At 39.8% G+C, this 22272-nt stretch overlaps 1 protein-coding gene and 1 long non-coding RNA gene across 4 annotated transcripts in view; one reads left to right on the forward strand and one right to left on the reverse strand.

The window, feature by feature from the left end:
- PTPRO (protein tyrosine phosphatase receptor type O) overlaps positions 1-22272 on the forward strand; it is a 271904-nt gene that overhangs the window by 168235 nt on the left and 81397 nt on the right. For both annotated transcript variants that reach the window (XM_007967763.3, XM_007967764.3), the window contains exons 3-9: positions 151-309; positions 2348-2500; positions 4693-5136; positions 6980-7141; positions 11977-12173; positions 18758-18878; positions 20199-20392. In XM_007967763.3, coding sequence (XP_007965954.1) covers positions 151-309; positions 2348-2500; positions 4693-5136; positions 6980-7141; positions 11977-12173; positions 18758-18878; positions 20199-20392 — 1430 coding nt within the window. The remainder of the gene's footprint in view (positions 1-150; positions 310-2347; positions 2501-4692; positions 5137-6979; positions 7142-11976; positions 12174-18757; positions 18879-20198; positions 20393-22272) is intronic.
- The window catches only part of LOC103218689 (uncharacterized), a 98404-nt gene that overhangs the window by 11916 nt on the left and 64216 nt on the right, over positions 1-22272 (reverse strand). The window lies entirely within an intron of this gene.

The raw sequence follows: 22272 nt of genomic DNA on the forward strand, positions 1-22272 counted from the left end.
ATTCATGGGTACTGAGGAGTATAGTGCCCACAGACAGTGAAAATATGTGTGAATTTCTGGAAGGTGTAATCCTTGGTTCATTCAAGTATTGATATCGGTCTTTCTCTCTCCTCTTTCTTTTCCCTTTCTCCATTTACTTCACTTCTGCAGAACCTCTACCTGTAACCAGTGTTTCCATATATGACTATAAACCTTCTCCTGAAACAGGAGTCCTGTTTGAAATTCATTATCCAGAAAAATATAACGTTTTCACAAGAGTGAACATTAGCTACTGGGAAGGTAAAGACTTCCGGACAATGCTATATAAAGGTAAGCAGCAAAAGGAAGCCTGAATCAATGATGACCCTCACTTTTTACGCAGCTTTTCCCAAATGATGTTCTCTCTTACTGCGATGAGGTTTTATAATTCACTATTTGACCTATAAATGAGCCATTAAAAATAATTATTGACTTATGAAAATCATGCTATGAGGAAACCTAGAATATCTGGTTCATTTCTTGAGAGTTATGTGTCATGTGTACAGCATGAGAAACACTCAAATTATTATCACTTACATGTTACTCTTCCCTAAGGCAGCATGCCTGGTGCAGGAAATAAATTCAGACTTAAGTTTAGAAGCACAAGTAACCATTTCCTTCTAGGTATGATAGATGGGCATTTCCGGGACTGGTAAGCCGGAGTGGTGCCTTTTGCAAAGTTTCACTTGGAGATGATCCAGCATCCTCAAATGCGATGCTGTATGACCAGCTAAATGAATACATTAACATACAAAAATTAGTTTTGCTTTTTTATTCGCTTGATGGGAACCTTGTGGGGAAGGGAGAGAAAAGAGCCCAGGAGAAGTAATACTTTAAATTAGTCAAAGGAACAAAATCAACTTCTCTGGGTAGAAGGGGCTGGAGGGAGAGGGAAGAGAGGGCATTCAGTTTCATTTGGGAGTGAATCCTAGTGAAGGAACTTGAATACTTTCAGGACACATTGGGTGGGGGTGGGAGGTAGGTAATGCTACCAGAGTTGGCTAACTGTAGCTGGAAACATGTATTGGTGGGAAGAGAAAGAGTATTGAAGCACACAGAGCATGACATCCAGAAAAATGTCACCTTGACTTGCTGCTTTTACACACTCATTTCTCCCATGGATTTATTTTTTCTGAGACACTATTTAAAATATAAGCAGTGGGGCTGGGAGTGGGGCTCACGTCTGTAATTCCAGCACTTTGGGAGGCCGAGGTGGGCAGATCACTTGAGTTCGGGAGTTCGAGACTAGCCTGGCCAACATGGTGAAACACTGTCTCTACTAAAACATACCAAAAAAACTAGCCGGGCGTTGTGGTGGGCACCTGTAATCCCAGATACTCAGGAGGCTGAGACAGAAGAATCGCTTGAACCCGGGAGGCAGAGGTTGCCGTGAGCCGAGATCACACCACTGCACTCCAGCCTGGGAGACAGAGCAAGGCTCCATCTCAAAATGAATGAATGAATGAATGAAATATACGCAGTGAATTTAGTTTTTTTAAACTTTGAAAAAATCAGAAAAACATAAATTCCACAAATTATTATGTTGTTTATTTACAATGAAAACAGATAATCTGCAAATTAATAAATGGAAAGTTGTTTATAGATCATATGCAAATATATTTATGAATGCTTAAAAAGCAATTACTGAAACTTTTGTTAATCATAAATTTTAAAATAATTAATATAATCCCATTCTTAAGTCAATTACTTCTTATTACTTCTTCAAATTATTTTTAGATTTCAATTCAATAAGTGGTATTTTTAGTTTTTTCTCTCATTTCTTTTGAGTTGGATTGGATTTTTAGTTTATTGTTATTCTCTTTAAAGTTTTCTAAGTGGAGTCCAAACTTTTATTATTTCTTTTTTTGGGCAGGTTCTGTCTTCAAACTGGCAAATAAACCAGTTTTAAATTAGGCTAGTTTTTCTAAATGAAAACTTTTCTTGTAAAATTGCTTTTTTTCAGGTCATAAGATGGCAAAATACCTTGGATTTTTATTTTAAAGTAAATGGCCAGTGTAAACTTAATGTCTACAATTTCTTTATATTATCTCCTTCAATTAATACATACGCCAAAAGTTCCTATCATAAAAAGTTACCTCCAATTGTGTTCGATTTCCTTAGGAATTTTGTCAGAAAAAGCCCTTCAGGATTGAGTCTAAACATTCAACATTTCGTCTCTAGCCTTCTACTAACTCTTTCTTGTTGACCATAACAGTAGTTGAAGGAAATATTATTTTGTGAATGTTTAACCATAATTGTTTCAAACTTTCCAGAAGTGTGTGACATTTAGAAGACCATATTTTTCACGTAATTGATTTTCTCTTCGCAGATTTCTTTAAGGGAAAAACAGTATTTAATCACTGGCTGCCAGGAATGTGTTATAGTAATATCACCTTTCAGCTGGTATCTGAGGCAACTTTTAATAAAAGTACCCTTGTTGAGTACAGTGGTGTCAGTCATGAACCCAAACAGCACAGAACTGGTAAGTCTCCTGAAGAATCAAATACAGTGAAAAAATAATTCAGTTACATTTTGGTGTATATTTATTTTTTATCCTAAGAAATATTCTGGTCCAGAGCAAAGAAAGAAAATGTATATGTTTAATAACCTAAAACAGATTTTATATCAATGTAAAAAGAACTGGGCAACATATTCAATAAGAAAAATCTAAAATATGTCAATGCAATCATAGATTTGTAATCTTTGAATAAAAACTACTATATTATTACCAAAGGTTATAATTAAGTAACTTATCCAGATGTACTAGACATCAGTTATTGCTGACAAGTGGCCCTATGGCAGAAAAAAGAGGGAAGACATTCTAGTATAGTTTATCAGATTATTAAAGGAAAATATTGAAATTCAAATGTATCTCAAACTTGAAGCGCTTAATTTTAGTAACACCACTAATATAAAGCACTATTGTAGGATGGATGGATAGATGCATGGATGGATGGATGGATGGATGGATGGATGGATGGATGGATGTATGGATGGAAGAATGAACGGGTAAAATAAGCATATATCTACTAAGTACCCATCACCAATATAAGCAACATCGTATGTGCCTAATGTGCCTGCGTATTCAATAGGAAAGCTGGAGAGGCCATTCTGATGAGCATCAGGAAAGGATTATGATAGATTTCTTCTAAGGTCTTGACAATTTGAAATTCTAAGATATCATGATTCTTATTCATTAGTCTAAGACCAGGAAACTATTTCAGCTAAATCACTAATTCACCTAATGTCAACATTTAAGATTCTATTTATGTTTTTCATTATTCAGTGTAAGTAGAAAAACATTAATAGAGCACTTTCTACCTGGAATTTGTTCTAAGTACTGAGACATGAAGACAAAGACTGATGAGACAGGATCCTTGTCCTCAAAAAAATGGTACTCGTAATACACAAATGGCACTAATACAAGGCAGAATGAGATAAATATTATACAAGAGGTACAAAGTTATTTAGCAGCATGAAGGAGAGAGAAATTTTTATTAGAGTTCATGGGGCCTAGCACGGTGGCTCATGCCTGTAATCTCAGCACTTTTGGAGGCTGAGGCGGGTGGATCACCTGAGGTCAGGAGTTTGACGCCAGCCTAGCCAACATGATGAAACCCCATCTCTACTAAAAATACAAATATTAGCCAGGCTTGGTGTCTGGTGCCTGTAATCCCAGCTACTCGGGAGCCTGAGGCAGGAGAACCGCTTGAACCCAGGAGGCGGAGGTTGCAGTGAGCCGAGACTGCGCCATTGCACTCTAGCCTGGGCAACAGAGAGAGATTCTGGGTGAAACCCCGTCTCTACTGAAAAATACAAAAAAACTAGCCGGGCGTGGTGGCAGACGCCTGTGGTCCCAGCTACTCAGGAGGCTGAGGCAGGAGAATGGCGTGAACCCGGGAGGGGGAGCTTGCAGTGAGCTGAGATCCAGCCACTGCACTCCAGCCTGGGAGACAGAGCGAGACTCCGCCTCAAAAAAAAAAAAAAAAAAAAAATTAAAAAAAAATTCATGGAAGAGGTGATAATTGAACTGCTATTTGAAGGCCAAGTAGAAACTGTTATAGGCAGAGACTATGCAGTGTGTCTTTGTAGTTTTCTCCCTGTAAGTGAAGTGTGCTTCTATAATTTACGAACTCATTTTGTGCTTATATGTTTCATTTTAGAGAGGTGAGGAGTGAAGCCGTATTTCTAACATGTGTGTTAACATCTCTAAAGGCAGCACACGCATGCAACTGTCCTAGGTGCAACTATGTCACATGGAGTATTTTCATTTCATAGCTATAAGTACACTATACTTGTTTTTTTCTTTGTAATAAAAATCCAGGAACACAGATACATTTTTTTGTAAGTGAGATTATGATAAACTGAAAAATATTTACATACTCTGCTTTTAGAAGTGGTTAAATTACCACTTCAACAAGCATAATATTGCAAGTTAATGTATTTGAAGTGTGACTAGTGGTATGTGAACAGGTACACATCATCCACAAAATGTTAGAAGTATGTATATGGAGAAAAACACAGTTTATCTTGACGTAAATTTGTCTGTGTATTAGAAGTAAAATTAAATTCCATTTTTAAAAATCTGCTTTTGTCCCTGACTCATTAAGAGATTAAGTATTCACTCTAATTGAATTAAAAATTACTTGAAAATGAAAATTCTCTCTCTTACAGCCCCTTATCCACCTCAGAATATTTCCGTTCGTATCGTAAACTTGAACAAAAACAACTGGGAAGAACAGAGTGGCAATTTCCCAGAGGAATCCTTCATGAGATCACAAGATACAATAGGAAAAGAAAAACTCTTCCATTTTACAGAAGAAACCCCTGAAATTCCCTCGGGCAACACTTCTTCCGGTTGGCCTGAGTTTAATAGCAGTGACTATGAAACTACGTCTCAGCCATATTGGTGGGACAGTGCATCTGCAACTCCTGAAAGTGAAGATGAATTTGTCAGCGTACTTCCCATGGAATACGAAAATAACAGTACACTCAGTGAGACAGAGAAGTCAACATCGGGCTCTTTCTCCTTTTCCCCTGTGCAAATGATATTGACCTGGTTACCACCTAAACCACCCACTGCTTTTGATGGCTTCCATATCCATATTGAACGAGAAGGTAAAGCAGTAGGAAATCAGAGGAAATAAGAACTGATACAAAGGAAGGGGAATTGAAGTCTTTTTAAGTTTGAGTTTAGAAACACTGATCATAGACACTCAATCGCCAAAGAATAATGGTAAAGAAAGGGAAGAATGTAATTGGGTATCCAATGCAGACAGAGCAGAAAACCCAAATGAATAAACTGGGTAAGAATCAGAAGGTTTGGGTGATTCACAAGTTGAGTACTGCCAACTGTATATATTTTACTGCCTGATATTTCTCATGTCTCAGAACAATGAGGAAAACATCATATTTGGAAATATTTTGATTCAAAGATCTAACTACCCCAGAATATTACAGCATATCCTAGAGAAATGTTCTGTTTTCTCATATGCAAATTTTTAAACATGGCAGCAAAGTAATACTTATGAACACGTTACTACTTTCCTCAAGAACATGAGGCTTGTGTCCTGCTAACCAGTTACTCTTGTTCCCTTTAGGGTGTGTCCCTCTGGAACAAGCACCACAATTTTCCAAAGAGAAGCTGATAGTAAAATGGAAAATACACAGCTACTGACATTTCCATATAGCTACTATATTACATTTTGCATTGACTAACTCAGCATCTGAGATTCATTCTTTATATTTTAGCCCACTAACTTAGGAAAGTAGAGCCATGACTTTCAACAAGTTTGGGTCATGATACCTATCTCAATTGTTGTTTGGTAGATTTTTTTGGTTATTTGTTGTTTGTTTAGTTTTTACAGTAATATACTTCATTTTCCATTTTCTGGTCTAGTAGTTTGAGTGGCAGAGGTTATAATTTGTAAAAATTTGAAGTTACAATGATAGCCTTATTTTTAGGGTGAGAGTTTAAGGCCCATGTAGTCTCATATACTGATGTATTGTTTACTCCTATTTTACTTAATAGCATGAGATACAACAAAAATCTGTTGATTCTTCTATACAAGATGATACAGCATTCAACCATAACCAAATAACACATAAAATGAAAATTCTTAATTATTTGAGTCAAAAGTCATTTTCTTGGAATTGCCTACATTTTTTAAAAGTTTCCCTAATCGTCTTTTATTTTTCTGTTCCTAAATATGTTCCTATGGCAAATAGGATCTTGTCATTACAAAAATTTTTTACTGCCTCTTCTCATGAAGGTTCTATTATGCATTTATCTGACTACAGTGTCCTCTTTTGAAGGCTGTTGTAGTCACCAACTGATGATAATGACTTCAAATGAAGTAATAAGCAGTAGAGGACGGACTGTGATGCAATGTGAAATAATTCTTTCTTTAAGAAGATCTGAAAGCAAATGGATGAAGGAAAAATATTACCATGATTTTTATTTTTAAATTTTGCTTTAAGTTCTGGGGTACATCAGAAAATAGATCTTTAAAAATTAGATGTATTTTAAATAAACGTTAAAGCACTTCTGAATGGTTAATACTACCACAAAGAACTTACAAGGTATTTGATGCTGGTTATTTTTTAGCCCTTACCTCATGATGAGGAAGCCAACAATTGTTATCTTTTCCTGACTATCTACTTCTGTTTTGCAAACATAATTTTGTTGGGTAGGAGTACATAAAGATGCACAGTGTAGACCCATCCCTAGTTTTATTGATTTGAATGCCGTATTTGAGTTTTGTTATTTGGAAGGTTGTAAAAATAATGAACTCTTACTTATATTCTTTAATAGTACCCTTAGTTTAGAGGTGTAACTGAACTTGACAAAAGGAGGGAACATTTAAAATACCTAATTTTTTTTTCATTAATTGACTTCTCTATACCCAGGGCCTTTCCAGGTGTCAATTAATATATCTTCTCTTTTCTATATATGATTTAGAGAACTTTACTGAATATTTGACAGTGGATGAAGAAGCACATGAATTTGTTGCAGAACTGAAGGAACCTGGGAAATATAAGTTATCTGTGACAACCTTTAGTTCCTCAGGATCTTGTGAAACTCGAAAAAGTCAGTCAGCAAAATCACTCAGCTTTTATATCAGTAAGTAACAAAGAGATCATTTTACACTTACTGGGGAGCTAGAACAATGGAACTGGTGAGATTATTGATGCTCAGATGTCAGCTATTCACAAACCTTAGAGATGCAGAGAAGTCTTCAAGATCAGGAGAGGCTGAGATCCACAAGCTTTGGACAGCAGAGGAAATATATGTATATTTAATAGTAGCAATCCTATCCACGGGTTTAACTTGAGGATTCTTTTCACTATTGTGATAATTGAACATTTATTAAACTGACCTTCCACATTAGCCATAACAAATCCTCCAAGGATGTGGACATACAGTTTGGGAAATACGACATCTGTTTGAGGCCATAATGAAAATGACATTATAGGACTGTGAAAAATCTCATTAGAGTATTGAGCTCGTGAAGCTCAAAAGAAAGACAAAGATTCAAGTACACCCAGGTGGTCTCCATAAAATTGGTGGAAAAAGCCATAGCTAGAGCAACCTAAAAGCCCCAATGTCAAGTCCTAGGGTGACCTCTACCAATTCCATCCCAGTAACAGCATAGCAAAAGCTAGCCTCTGAAGGTTGCACAAACAGTGCCTGCCTCTATAACATGTTTGGCTAAACTGACTATGTTTACTGGAAGTATAGAAGTCAAAAATCAGTAACCTACCCTATCAGGAGTTATATGTGCCTCCGATCAGTAGAAAGAAAAACCAGAAGGCAAAGAATAAAAATTGCTTTCAGAAAAGGATAACCACCACATATCCTATTGCCATCTGGAAAGGCAAAACACCACCTTTCGTTCAAGAATGGATGAGAGCAAAAGAGGAGCTCAGATGAGAGCAAAAGAGGAGCTCAGCAGCTTAAAAATGTTGAAAATATCCCATATAATATTTTTACTAAAAGAAAAACCAAAAATGTCACCTCTGGCCAAAGAAAGGCCTTAAAGATTTATCAGATGTATAGAAAAGGTATTCCCAACTGCCTTGTGTGTCTTTCAAGTGTTAGAGACCTTGGACATGTGATTACTTAAGAAAGAGAACAAAGCTGAGTATTTCATTCTTTCCATAAGACTAAAAATGCCTCACTGACCAAATAGTCTCTTTCTGCACCAGTACAGATCCACCGCCCATGTGAACAGCCTCCACAAAAACTCCACAACAATTCTGGTCTTTCTGACTTTTCTCTTCTCTGAATTCCTATTCTGTCTCATACTACACAGCACAAAACACAGAACTTATTAGTGTGTGGTATTTTTCTAGATTTATTTTAGGTGCATCTTGCTTCTCATGTCAAATTGTAAAATCCTAGGCTGGAGTTATACCATTTGCATATTTATTCATTCTCTTGTACATTCAAGAAATATTTATGGAACCACTTGTATCTTTCATGTGCTCTGCTCTATTCTTAGAGTATCTAAAGTGACTAGTGCCATTGAGGACATGTCGGAATTGCTCAAAAATGTGATTACTTTAAAAAGATGCATCTTAATATTTATCTAGAAAAATACGGGCTCCCAGAAGTTTTGTTTTTTCTCTGTTGCTAAAAGAATGACTTTTTAAGTGCTTAGGAGATTCTGTTCTATGGTAATGAGTTATTCAGATGTACTGCATATATTTCTTTGGTTTAAAAAATGGATACCACATATATAAATACACCTAACTGGGTAAATGAGCAACAAATTAGGGTGGCTCACGTTTGCTCAGCATAATGTAGTCACACACCAGCTAAAGTATATTCGCAACCCATTTTTCCTGACCAAACTGTTTCACATATTCTGGTGTTGAGCTGTTACATTACAATTTATTATATGTTCATGTTGTTGCATTATAATTTACATTTATGTAGCTTTGAAGACTTTCCCAGAGATGAGAATTCAGGTAGGAATTTGCACTAGTCTGCCAGTAGCCTTATGAAGCGAGCACTTTCATTACCCCCATTTTTCACATTAAAAAACAAACTGAATCGTAGAAAGTTCAGTGACTTCCCCAAGTGTCAAAATTAAGATTAGAACTCAGGAATATTTGATAACAAAATCCATTTTCATTTAGCCTGCAATGACCCAATTCCTCGGATTGATTATCAGGTCAGTCATAAGGTAAAACTGTTAAATCACTGAATTTGTTTTGCTTCCTTCAACCTTTGCCCACTGTGCCCCCACTACACCAGTACTCTTCGGAACAGCAGTAACACTTCACGTTTATGTAGTTTGCTAACACATATTATCTCATTTGATCCCAACAGCAACTTTATGAGGTAAATTAATCAGATTGTCACAAAGCGCTAACTCAGGAGACAGGAGGTCTGGGTTGGGTCAGAAGCACTTACTAGCTCTGTGACTTCAGGCAGCTTGTTTATATCTCTGCGCCTCAGTTTCCTCATCAGCAAATGTATTAGTCCGTTTTCACACTGCTATAAAGAACTACTTGAGACTGAGTAATTTATAAAGGAAAGAGGTTTAATTGACTCACAGTTCAGCATGGCAGGGAGGTCTCAGGAAACTTACAATCATGACAGAAGGCGAAGGGGAAGCAAGAACCTTCTTCGCAGGGTGGCAGGACAGAGAGAGAGAGAGAGAGCAGGGGAAACTGCCTCTTTTAAACCATCAGATCTCGTGAGAACTCCCTCATTATCTTGAGAACAGCATGGGGGAAACTGCCTCCATGATCTAATTACCTCTCATCAGGTCCCTCCCTCGATAAGTGGGGATTACAATTCGAGGTGATATTTGGGTGGGGACAGAGCCAAACCATATCAGCAAAATAAGGCAGTGGGTCTCTAAAGTTCTGCTCTGCTCTAAAATTCCATGATTTATCCATTTAACAGATGCAATGACTGAGATTCAGAGATGTTAACTCATTTGTCCAAAGTTGCACCACTAATAAGGACCAAACTGAATCTTAGTGCAATTATCCTGTCTCCAAATTTTTACTATTTCATAGTGCTCCAGGAAGTCTCATGCCGGGTTGAGAGCATGAATTTTGGAATCAGACTTCCTGTGTGTGAATCCTAGTTTGACTTACCCTATCTCTGCCTCAGTTTTCGCATCTGAAAAGTGAGATTTAATAAAAGTACTTATCTCATTGGCTTGTTATAAAAGTTAAAGGGGCCAGGCACGGTGGCTCACACCTGTAACCCCAGCACTTTGGGAGGCCAAGGCAGGCGGATCACCTGAGGTCAGGAATTCGAGACTAGCCTGGCCAACATGGTGAAACTCTCTCTCTACTAAAAGTACAAATATTAGCCAGGCATGGTGGTGGGCACCTGTAATCCCAGCTACTTGGGAGGCTGAGGCAGGAGAATCGCTTGAACCCAGTAGGTGGAGGTTGCAGTGAGCCGAGATAAGGCTGTGCTCCAGCCTGGGTGACAGAGTGACACTCCATCTCAAAATAAATAAACAAATAAATAAGTAAATAAATATAAGTTAAAGGAATGAAATACGTAACACATATAAACTTGAAGTTTACATGCTAAAAAACGGTTTATATGCTGAAAAGCAGTTTATATGTGAGCATCCGTGTTTTAAGCTCAACCACTACTGTGATGTCCTAGACATCTTCCCAAGAGAACTACGGTAGCATCCTTGTGTCTGTGGTGTCACTGACCTGCCAGGAACAAATATATAAATATATAATGGATTCCGTATCTCTTTACTATAATTAATATCATTTTTTATTATCATTTCCCTTGCACCATTTACACCGAACCTTAGTCTGTCCTCCCCAGTAGAGCCACTTGCTCCTTTTCCTCTCCTGGGTCTCAGCCTAGGAATACAGCATTAAATTAAGGAGCTGAGAAATGCATCCTAAGCAAATAAATGGAAGTTTCACATTTGCGTTTCAGCAGGGAATTTCCGTAGATAATAATCACCTTAACATGTCTTGAGTCCTTACTAGGTGTCAGGCACTGTGTTAAGAACCACTTTATGAACATAAGAGAACAAAGCTAAGGATGGGCACTTCTATGGAGATATTTTATAATAAGGATCCTGTTGTGTTCCTCAAATTATCACCCAGGTGTCAGCCAGCTGTTTTTTTGAATTTTTTTTTTTTTTTTTTTGAGACGGAGTCTCGCTCTGTGGCCCAGGCTGGAGTGCAGTGGCCGGATCTCAGCTCACTGCAAGCTCCACCTCCCGGGTTCACGTCATTCTCCTGCCTCAGCCTCCCGAGTAGCTGGGACTACAGACGCTCACCACCTCGCCCGGCTAGTTTTTCTATTTTTTAGTAGAGACGGGGTTTCACCGTGTTAGCCAGGATGGTCTCGATCTCCTGACCTCGTGATCCGCCCGTCTCGGCCTCCCAAAGTGCTGGGATTACAGGCGTGAGCCACCGCGCCCGGCCCAGCCAGCTTCTTTAATGGAGCCAGCCTGTTGCGTGTTTCTTCTCTAATAGAGTCACAGCCTGCCTTTTTGTTCTCACTGTTGCCAAATTCAAATGTTTTCACATGATAGTAGTCTAGGCTGATTTGGATCTCGAAGTAATTATTCCTAGAGACCAAAGATCCTAGTAGCAAAGGAATTATAAGCCTTGATGAAATGCCGCACTGCCACGCTCACTCTTTGTTAAAAGAGAAGTAAGTTTTCTCTGGTGAAGAATTTACCAGAATACTCTCACATGCACACGACGATTGAAGTGGCGCTTTCGTTTCTGCTGTTATTGCTGAGGCTGCTGTTTAGGTCAAGGTGAGGTCAAGGGATAGAGGGTTGCAGCTGGGCCGAGGACCTGAAGAGTTGCCAGTCTGACCACCAATCTGACTTTGAATCTCATTGTAAGGGCGAAAAGAAAACATGATTTTTTAAACCAGAATCTTTTATCTTAATCAGTGCAATGTGCAGCTTCCCCTGTGTTCCAATTTGAAATGTGCAGGTCCTTCAGGAGAGTGGATTGAAGAACTGACTGAGAAGCCCCAGCACGTGAGTGTCCACGTTTTAAGCTCAACCACTGCCTTGATGTCCTGGACATCTTCCCAAGAGAACTACAACAGCACCATTGTGTCTGTGGTGTCGCTGACCTGCCAGAAACAAAAAGAAAGCCAGAGGCTTGAAAAACAGTACTGCACTCAGGTAAAGGAGAGAAAATGAGGATGGGCTCGCCAGTCCCACCTAAGCACAGCCTCACGGGGCAATGCCAAGGAGGCAACTGCAGGAAGCCATGCTGAGGTCTGCTGGGATGGGTGTGTTGTATGAGTGTGCCCAAGAGCCAGAGGGGCCAAAAATGAGTGGGAATGGCTTTTCCATGGCACTGTCATCTCCCTTTCTCTTCATAGGAGGGTCATGTTCCTTTCTCTTTCATTCCTTATTCAAAAGAATTTGCTGAGCACCTATGATGTGCCAGGTACTAAGATAGATGTTAGAAATTTTTAAACATCCTGCTCTTGCAGAGCTTATAATCTAGTGAGAACGATAGATAAGTGAACCTATAATGACTGCACTGTATAGAATAAGGCCTCAGCTTAAAATGAATGATGAGAGTCCAGAGGAGTTCACAGAAGAAGGAGCTGAGCATGAGTAACATGGATGAAGGGGAAAGAGGATTTGGAAACTGGTTGGAGAAAACATCGCGGAGGAGACAACCAAGCAGAGGGTTGGAGGTTTTTTGTTTGTTTGTTTTACTTTTTTCCATTCCTTTAATTTTCATTTTTACTGTAAAAGTAAAATATTCTTGTTTAAAAAAAAAAAGAAAAACTTAAAAATGTAAAGAATATAAAGTAGGCTGGGCATGGTGGCTCACACCTGTAATCCCAGCACTTTGGGAAGCCAAGGCGGGTGGACCACCTGAGGTCAGGAGTTCAAGACCAGCCTGGCCAACATGGTGAAACCTCGTCTCCACTAGAAATACAAAAATTAGCCAGGCGTGGTGGCACGTGCCTGTAATCCCAGCTGCTAGGGGAAGCTGAGGCAGGAGAATCGCTTGAACCTGGGAGGTGGGGGTTGCAGTGAGCTGAGATATCGCCACTGTACTCCAGCCTGGGTGACAAAGCAAGACTCGGTCTCGAAAATAAATAAATAAATAATATAAAGTAAAAAAACTACCCCCTCAGCAGTCACAACGGAAAAGAGCTTTGAAGAATATAGAGGAGTCAGCTGTGCACAGAGGGGAGCGAGGGGCAGGCAGAGACAGTGTGCGACTCAGTAGTTCTGTGAGTGGCTAGCAGAAGGAATGCACATGCCAGACCAACCCTTAGTAAAACCGTGCGACTGGAGCCGAGTGGACCTTGCTCTCAGATGCCCTGAGAACCTGGGGCCCAGTCCTATTTTTCTAAATTCTGGCCTTATGTTTTTACATGATCAAATTCGGTGGTTCTTGGTGTCTTACAAATATATTTTCTTCCCTAAAGGCAAAAGGAAAAAAATATTATCAATTCATGTGGAGTACATTGGAAATGTAATGTGCAGAAGAGATGTTTGCTGTATGAGAGCTATTTGGGATGTTTCCATTCCTCCCAGGAAAATTAAGCATTTAATGAAATTCAAACAATGATAAATTGTAAATTGATAAGATGAATTCAGGAATCGTGTTCTTTGAAGCACTAGAAAGCCATAGAATGCTGAGATAAGCCCTTACTTGAGAATGAGGCGTCCCTTGAGTTGAATTAAATTAAGGAATAAATATGCTAAACTGATTAACTAGTAATCACAGTTCATTGTGTAACTTATTAGCTTCCTTTCCTGAGCGTACCCAAGATGACTGACTCATTACATTGACAGAAAAACGCGTTTTCCCTACAGACCTTGACCTAGAACTCAACTGCTTCAAGGTAGATTTCTCCCCTTGCCCTACCTAATGTACACATTATATATCTTTCACATAAGATTACAAAGGTTAAAGGAAGAGACAGCTATTGTAAATTATCAATGAGCCAGAAAAGACCAGTCCAAATGTACTTTTACAATATCTTCTCAAAATGCAAATAGGAAAACAGAACATGAAATGTCCTATTCAGCATTATAAGCAAGAAGACTAATATTTAAAGGGGAGAACAGAAATGAGACCACCATGCTAGGCATCATCTCAATTACCAAAAGAACTTTTTGAGATTTGTATAATATCATATCACTATAGTCCATTATGCCACTAAATGAATGTGTAGAAAAGCACCAATGGAAAGATCACATAAAGTGGAAATAAGACCATCTCAGACTCAAAGGAACCTACACTATCATCTAGTTCAACACTATTATTTAAGAGTCTATCATATACAGGTGCAGTGGCTCACGCCTGTAATCCCAGCACTTTGGGAAGCTAAGGTGGGCAGATCACTTGAGCTCCGAAGTTCAAGACCAGCCTGGGCAACATAGAGAAACCCTGTCTCCACAAAAAAATAAAAATAAAAAAATTGTCTATCATATACTTATTTTGACTACTATGCTCTCTAGTACATTTTTCTCCTTATTCCTTTAGCTAAGGAGGAATAGAATAGAACTGGTATCCAGTTGGAGAGACATTGGACTCAACTAAATTCTCAGGAATGAGGACTAAGACAGTCAGGAAAAATATTAGGATGCTAAATGAGTGGAAATTAAGGGGGAGTAGAGTGTGGAATTATTTTGTAAAAAATAAAACACATTACTTAACATGCAGAATGCAGAGGCATTCCACTTTTCCTCCTCCAACACACACCCAAGGAGGTCCAGGCTAAATAAAAAGGCATGGAGAAACATAGAAGTGTACATATAGGTTAGCAGCTCAGTAAATATTCAGAAATTGGGGAGGATGGAAACTAGTGTTTATAACTTATTACCAAGTCAGGTAATCTGTAATCCAATTACCCTTTTGTCATTTTTTAAATAATATGATGTATGTGCCCATAGCTACTTCTTATTCTTGTTTGTTTGTCTCTTTGTATGTTTTTTATGAGACGGAGTCTCGCTCTGTTGCCAGTCTGGAGTGTGGAGTGCAAAGTCACAATCTTGGCTCACTGCAAACTCCGCCTCCTGGGTTCAAGCAATTCTCCTGCCTCAGCCTCCCAATTAGCTGGGACTACAGGTGCACGCCACCACACCCAGCTAATTTTTGTATTTTTAGTTGAGACGGGGTTTCACCATGTTGACCAGGATGTTCTCAATCTCTTGACCTCATGATCCGCCCACCTCAGCCTTCCAAAGTGGTGGGATTACAGGTGTGAGCCACCGTGCCCGGTTATAATGGCATATTTAAACAGCTATGATTCCAGATAGTCATTTGAATAGTTAGAATCAACTATTACCTAAAATATTATCAAAAGAAAGGAACCTTAAATCACCCTGAAACAATCTATACTCCTTATGTCCTTTATTATTCTAAACATTCTAAATAGGCAAAATGGGTGATTAATGAGCTAGGTCAGCATTTACACTTATAGTCACATGTCTACAATGTGTTAAGTTTAAATGGAGCAATTTTTTTGGTTTTTGGGGGGTTTTTTTGAGATGGAGTCTGGCTCTGTCACCCAGGCTCGAGTGTAGCGGCGTAATCTCGGCTCACTGCAACCTCCACCTCCCAGTTGCAAGCGATTCTCTTGCCTCAGCCTCCCAAGAAGCTGGAACTACAGAAGTGAGCCACCACGCCTCGCTAATTTTTGTATTTTTAGTAGAGTCGGGGTTTCACCATGTTGGCCAGGCTGGTCTCGAATTCCCAACCTCAGGTGATCTACCCGCCTCGGCCTCCCAAAGTGCTGGGATTATAGGCGTGAGCCACTGCACCCGGCCTGGAGCAGTGTTGATAATATAACACATTATGTGGTTCAATAGCATATTATTTATGTATATATGTTAGAAGAAGGCCTAGAAGAATGCACATCAAAATGTCAGGATTTGTGGGAGGAGAACAAACAAGACTTCCAATTTACTTCATTTGTTCTTCTATTGGGTGAGCAATTTTTACAATAAGCATATATGTTTTATCATATAAAGTATATTTAAAAAAATAAAATAATACTGCTTAGTCGTGGATAATATGCATCTTCTTATCATAGTTTCTCTCTTTAGAAAATTCTCTATCAGGCTGGGCATGGCAGTTCACGCCTGTAATCCCAGCACTTTGGGAGGCCAAGACAGGAGAGGCGCTTGAGACCAGGAGTTTGAGACCAGCCTGGCCAACATAATGAAACCCTGTCTCTACTAGAAACACAAAAATAAGCTCAGCATGATGGCGCACACCTGTAATTCCAGCTACTTGGGTAGCTGAAGCACAAGAATCGCTTGAATCCAGGAGGCAGAGGTTGCAGTGAGCCAAGATCGTGCCATTGCACTCCAGCTTGGGCAACGGAGTGACAGAGCAAGACTCTCTCTCAAAAAGAAAGAAAAGAGAAGAAAGAAAGAGAGAAAGAGAGGAAGAAAGGAAAGAAAGAAAGAAAGAAAGAAAGAAAGAAAGAAAGAAAGAAAGAAAGAAAGAAAGAAAGCAAGCAAGCAAGCAAGCAAGCAGAAAAGAAAAGAAAGAGAAAGACGAAAGGAGGGAGGGAGGGAGGGAGATAGGGAGGGAAGGAAGGAAGGAAGGAAGGAAAATTCTCTATCAGATGAAGAGATCTAGTTGACTAAATCTGCCTATATGGCTTCCAGCAGAATTAAAAATCTAAAAGTTGTGCAAGAAACCCTGATATGAAAGAGTATAAATAGGAAAGAAAGAATGAAAATGCCAATTTATTAATTCAGTGTAATCTTATTTTGTTCAAGCCAGTGGAAAGTAAATTTTGGTATATGGCTCCTTTTACTTACATGTAGAGCAAGTTGTACCAATTCAGATTACATAATTTCTACTGTGTATAATCAGTTTCCAGTGTGGAAAGGTTTAAAATTCATATCATATCACCAGTTCTATATGAATCCTTAAAATCTTAAAATGAGGCTCCAAAAAACACCTTACAGCATAGAGAAGCTGTAAACAACATTGTTCTCCATTGATTCATGTTCCTTCTTGGAGCAATTCCACAATTTTATGTATCCTAGAGGTCAAAAAGTTAATAAGATGAATAAAGGTTAGTATTTATTGATACTTGGTTTAAACATTCTCAAACTCTATGAGGTATATAATTTTATTACCTATATTTTAGCAACGAAGTAACCAAGGCAAGAATTTTCAATAAATTATAAAGCATAAATAAACCCCCATGCTAATAATGAGCAGAGTCAGGATTTGATTCCAGGTAGTCCGAAAAAAGAACTTGTGTTCTTTCCACCAAGCAATACTGTCTTAAATATTAGACACTGAAGGCCAAAGCAGCACCTTAACCTCTTAGTTGAATTATCAATCATTGTGCGTGCCAACATTCAACTTTAATAAATGCATTTTATTCATGTATATGTTCTCACTGTTTTTCTCTATATGGTATTTGTTATGTATCCAAATTTTTTTTAAAAGAGCAGGGCCAGGTGTGGCGGCTCACGCCTGTAATCCTAGCACTGTAGGAGGCCCAGGCAGGCAGATCACCTCATGTCAAGAGTTCAAGACCAGCCTGGCCAACATGGTGAAACCCTGTCTCCACTAAAAACACAAAAATTAGCTGGGCGTGGTGGTGCGCAACTGTAATCACAGCTACTCAGGAGTCTGAGTCAGGAGAATCGCTTGAACCTGGGAGGTGGAGGTTGCAGTGAGCTGAGATCGTACCACTTCACTCCAGCCTGGGCGACAGAGCAAGACTCCGTGTCAAGAAAAAAAAGAAAAAAAAGAACAGTAAACAAGGTCTCATCTAAATGAGAAGTGTTCTCTACAGTATTATTTTAGGGGGCTACAACAGCCTGGCAGGGTGCTTACCAGGACATCTCAATGGGGTTAGCACAGTGACCTGCCCATAGTGTAGATTAGAGATCCCAGCACTAGGCTTCCAGTCCCAACACTGCATCTAAATATATGACCTTGGCCATTCTCTGGCTTTACTACATTTATTAAATGAGCACTTTGGACTAGGTCATCTCTAAGGTCATTTCCATTTCTTTTTTTTTTTTTTTTTTTTTTTTAAGAGCTTGTTTCACTCTGTTTCCCAGGCTGGAGTGCAGTGGCACGATCTTGGCTCACTGCAACCTCTGCCTCCTGGGTTCAAGCAATTCTCCTACCCCAGTCTCCTGAGTAGCTGAGATTACAGGCACCCACCACCATGCCCAGCTAATTTTCTTTGTATTTTAGTAGAGACAGGGTTTCACCATGTTCGTCAGGCTGGTCTTGAACTCCTGACTTCAAATGATCCGCCTGCCTTGGCCTCCCAAAGTGCTGGGATTACACGCGTGAGTCACTGTGCCCGGCGGTCATTTCCATTTCTATAATTAGATATTATATGCTTCTAAGTGACAAGAGACTAAAGACATTTCTGTACTGATATTTGCATGTAATCAGCTGACACTACAATTTAGAATGTCAAACTATCCTCTTGGTATTGCTGATTTGATTATGGTTAGAGGCTGATGTGTCTCTAGTGTGCATAGTTACAATTGACATTGATGGGTATAAAGCAGTTCACAGGGCTTAGAATAGAAAAATTTGAATCTTCTAGGTTCCCTTCAAAGTTCACATAAACTATAAATCATCCTAATTTTGGAATCTGACAGCTTCAGTAAAGCCTTCTGGATTTCAAAGTCATCTGTGATTCCAAAAAGAGTCTCTGAATATTATTTCAGCCTCTGTGTAACATTCTGAAAGCCCAGCTCTAAATAAATCTTATCGGGTGTTTGGTTTAAAGGTGAACTCAAGCAAACCTGTTATTGAAAATCTGGTTCCTGGTGCCCAGTACCAGGTGGTAATATACCTAAGGAAAGGCCCTTTGATTGGACCGCCTTCAGATCCTGTGACATTTGCTATTGGTAAGTTGCTGGCCAAAAGAAGAATGAGTGACCTATATGTTAGGGTACAGACTGGAGGGGTGCAATGTGCAAGCTCAAATCGTTATCATCATATTTGGAAAGCCTATCTTAGTTCATCCAATATGCTACCTTCAGAGTAATAAACAACTAGAATTGTATACTTGGAAAACATTCTTAATATTTATTACTTGTGGAAAAACTCAGAGGCAAACATACTTACTTTAGTTTTCAATGATTACACAACAAGAGTAAAGCTGTGTGCCGTGGCACACACCTACAGTTCCAGCTACTTGGGAGGCTGAGGTAGGAGGACTGCTTGAGCCCAGAAGTTGTTTTTTGTTGTTGTTGTTGTTTTTGAGACAGAGTCTCGCTCTGTCACCCAGGTTGGAATGCAGTGGTGCGATCTCAGCTCACTGCAACTTCCGCCTCCCAGGTTCAAGCAATTCTCCTGCCTCAGCCTCCTGAGCAGCTGGAACCACAGGCACATGCCACCATCCCTGGCTAATTTTTTGTATTTTTAGAAGAGACGGGGTTTCACCATGTTAGCCAGGATAGTCTCGATCTCCTGACCTCGTAATCTGCCCGTCTTGGCCTCCCAAAGTGCTGGGATTACAGGCATGAGCCACCACGCCTAGCCGAGCCCAGAAGTTTTAATCCAGCCTTGGTAACACAGCAGACCCTGTCTCAAAAAAAAAAAAAAAGAGAAAGAAAGAAAATAAGAAAGAAAGAAAGAGAGAAAGAGAAAGAAAGAAAGAAAGAGAGAGAGAGAGAGAGAAAGAAAGAAAGAAAGAAAGAAAGAAAGAAAGAAAGAAAGAAAGAAAGAAAGAAAGAAAGAAAGAAAGAAAGAAAGAAAGAAAGAAAGAAAGAAAGAAAGAAAGAAAGAAAGAAAGAAAGAAAGAAAGAAAGAAAGAAAGAAAGAAAAGAAAAGAAAAGAAAGAAAGAAAGAGAAAGAAGGAAGAAAGAGAAAGAAAGAAGGAAGAAAGAGAAAGAAAGAAAGGGAAGGAAGGAAGGAAGGAAGGAAGGAAGGAAGGAAGGAAGGAAGGAAGGAAGGAAGGAAGGAAGGAAGGAAGGAAGGAAGGAAGGAAGGGAGGGAAGATTGAAAGATGAAAGGAGGAAGGGAGGGAGGGGGAGGGCAGGGAGAGTCAGGAAGGAAGAGGAGGAAGCAAGGAAGCGAGGAAGGAAGTAAGGGAGGGAGGGAGAAAGGGATTGTATCAGAAGAGTGAAAATTTGGGTCATTAAGTAGAAGTTTGAGGCCATTGCTAAGACAGTAAACATTCCTTCTTAACTTTATTTTTCTACCCCCTCCTCTCTTCTTTTTAGTTCCCACAGGAATAAAGGATTTAATGCTCTATCCCTTGGGTCCTACGGCAGTGGTTCTGAGCTGGACCAGACCTTATTTAGGCGTGTTCAGAAAATACGTGGTTGAAATGTTTTATTTCAACCCTGCTACAATGACATCGGAGTGGACAACCTACTATGAAATAGCAGCAACTGTCTCCTTAACTGCATCCGTGGTAATCTTTCCTTAACCAACTGTCACTCTTTCCTATGGGAACAGGCAAGCCTTTATGTACCAAATGTATCTTTAAAAAATTATCTATAAATTTGATTATTTTGTAAATACACATAGTGTGTTAGTTCAGTTTCATGTTGCTGATAAAGAAACACCTATGACTGAGCAATTTACAAAAGAAAGAAGTTTAATTGGACTTACAGTTCCACGTGGCTGGGGAAGCCTCACAATCACGACAGAAGGCAAGGAACAGCAAGTCACGTCTTATACAGATGGCAGCAAGCAAAGAGAGCTTGTGCAGGAAAACTCCATCTTATAATAACCATCAGATCTCATGAGACTTACTATCACAACAACGGCATGGGAAAGACATGCCCCCATGATTCAGTTACTTCCCACAAGGTCCCTCCCACAACACGTGGGAATTCAAGATAAGATTTGGGTGGGAACACAACCAAACCATAGTATTCTTCCCCTTGCCCCTCCCAAATCTCATGTCCTCACATTTCAAAACCAACCATGCCTTCCCAACAGTCCTGAAAAGTCTTAACTAATTAACTCGAAAGTGCACAGTCAAAAGTCTCATCTGAAACAAGGCAAGTCCCTTCCGCTCATGAGTCTGTAAAACCAAAACCAACTTAGTTACTTCCCAGATACATTTGGGGTACAGGCATTGATACAGCTGTTCCAAATGGGAAACATTAACCAAAACAAAAAGGCTACAGGCCCTATGCAACTCCAAAATCCAGTGGGACAGTCAAATCTCAAAGCTCCAAAATTATCTCCTTTGACTCCATGTCTCACATCCAGGTCATACTGATGCAAGAGGTGGGTTCCCATGGTCTTGGGCAGTTCCACTCCTGTGGCTTTGCAGGATGTATCCCCCCTCCTGCCTGCATTCACAGGCTGGCATTGAGTGTCTGCAGCTTTTCCAGGTGCACAGTGCAAGCTGTCAGTGGGTCTACCATTCTGGGGTCTGGAGGATGGCGGCCCTCTTCTCACAGCTCCACTAGGCAGTACCCCAGTAGGGACTCTGTGTGGGGTCTCTGGCCGCACATTTCCCTTCTACATTGCCCTAGCAGAGGTTCTCCATGAGGGCCCTGCCCCGCTGCAGCAAACTTTTGCTTGGGCATCCAAGTGTTTCCATACATTTTCTGAACTCTAAGTGGAGGTTACCAAACCTCAGTTCTTGACTCCTGTGCACCCACAGTCTCAACACCACATGGAAGCTGCCAAGGCTTGGGGCTTGCACCCTTTGAAGCCACCACCTGATCTCTACGTTGGCCCCTTTCACCCATGGCTAGGATGCAGGGCACCAAGTCTCTAGGCTGCACACAGCACAGGGACCCTGGGCCTGGGCCACGAAACCACTTTTTCTTCCCAGACCTCCAGGCCTGTGATGGGAGGGGCTTCCATGAAGACCTCTAACCTGACCTGGAGACATTTTCCCCATTGTCTTGGGGATTAACATTCAGCTCCTCATTATTTATTCAAATTTCTGCAGCCAACTTGAATTTCTCCTCAGAAAATGGGATTTTCTTTTCTATCACATTGTCAAGTTGCAAATTTTCCAAACTTTTATGCTCTGTTTACCTTTTAAAACTGAATGCCTTTAACAGCACCAAGTCACCTCTTGAATGCTTTGCTGCTTAGAAATTTATTCTGCCAGATACCCTAAATCATCTCTCTTAAGTTCAAAGTTGCAAAATCCCTGGGGAGGCACAAAATGCTGCCAGTCTTTTCGCTAAAACATAAAAAGAATCACCTTTGCTCCAGTTCCCAACAAGTACTTCATCCGCATCTGAGACCACCTCAGCCTAGATTTCATTGTCCATATCATTATCAGCATTTTGGTCAAAGCCATTCAACAAGTCTCTAGGG

This window comes from Chlorocebus sabaeus, chromosome 11, assembly GCF_047675955.1.
Source record: "Chlorocebus sabaeus isolate Y175 chromosome 11, mChlSab1.0.hap1, whole genome shotgun sequence".
NCBI lineage: Eukaryota > Metazoa > Chordata > Mammalia > Primates > Cercopithecidae > Chlorocebus > Chlorocebus sabaeus.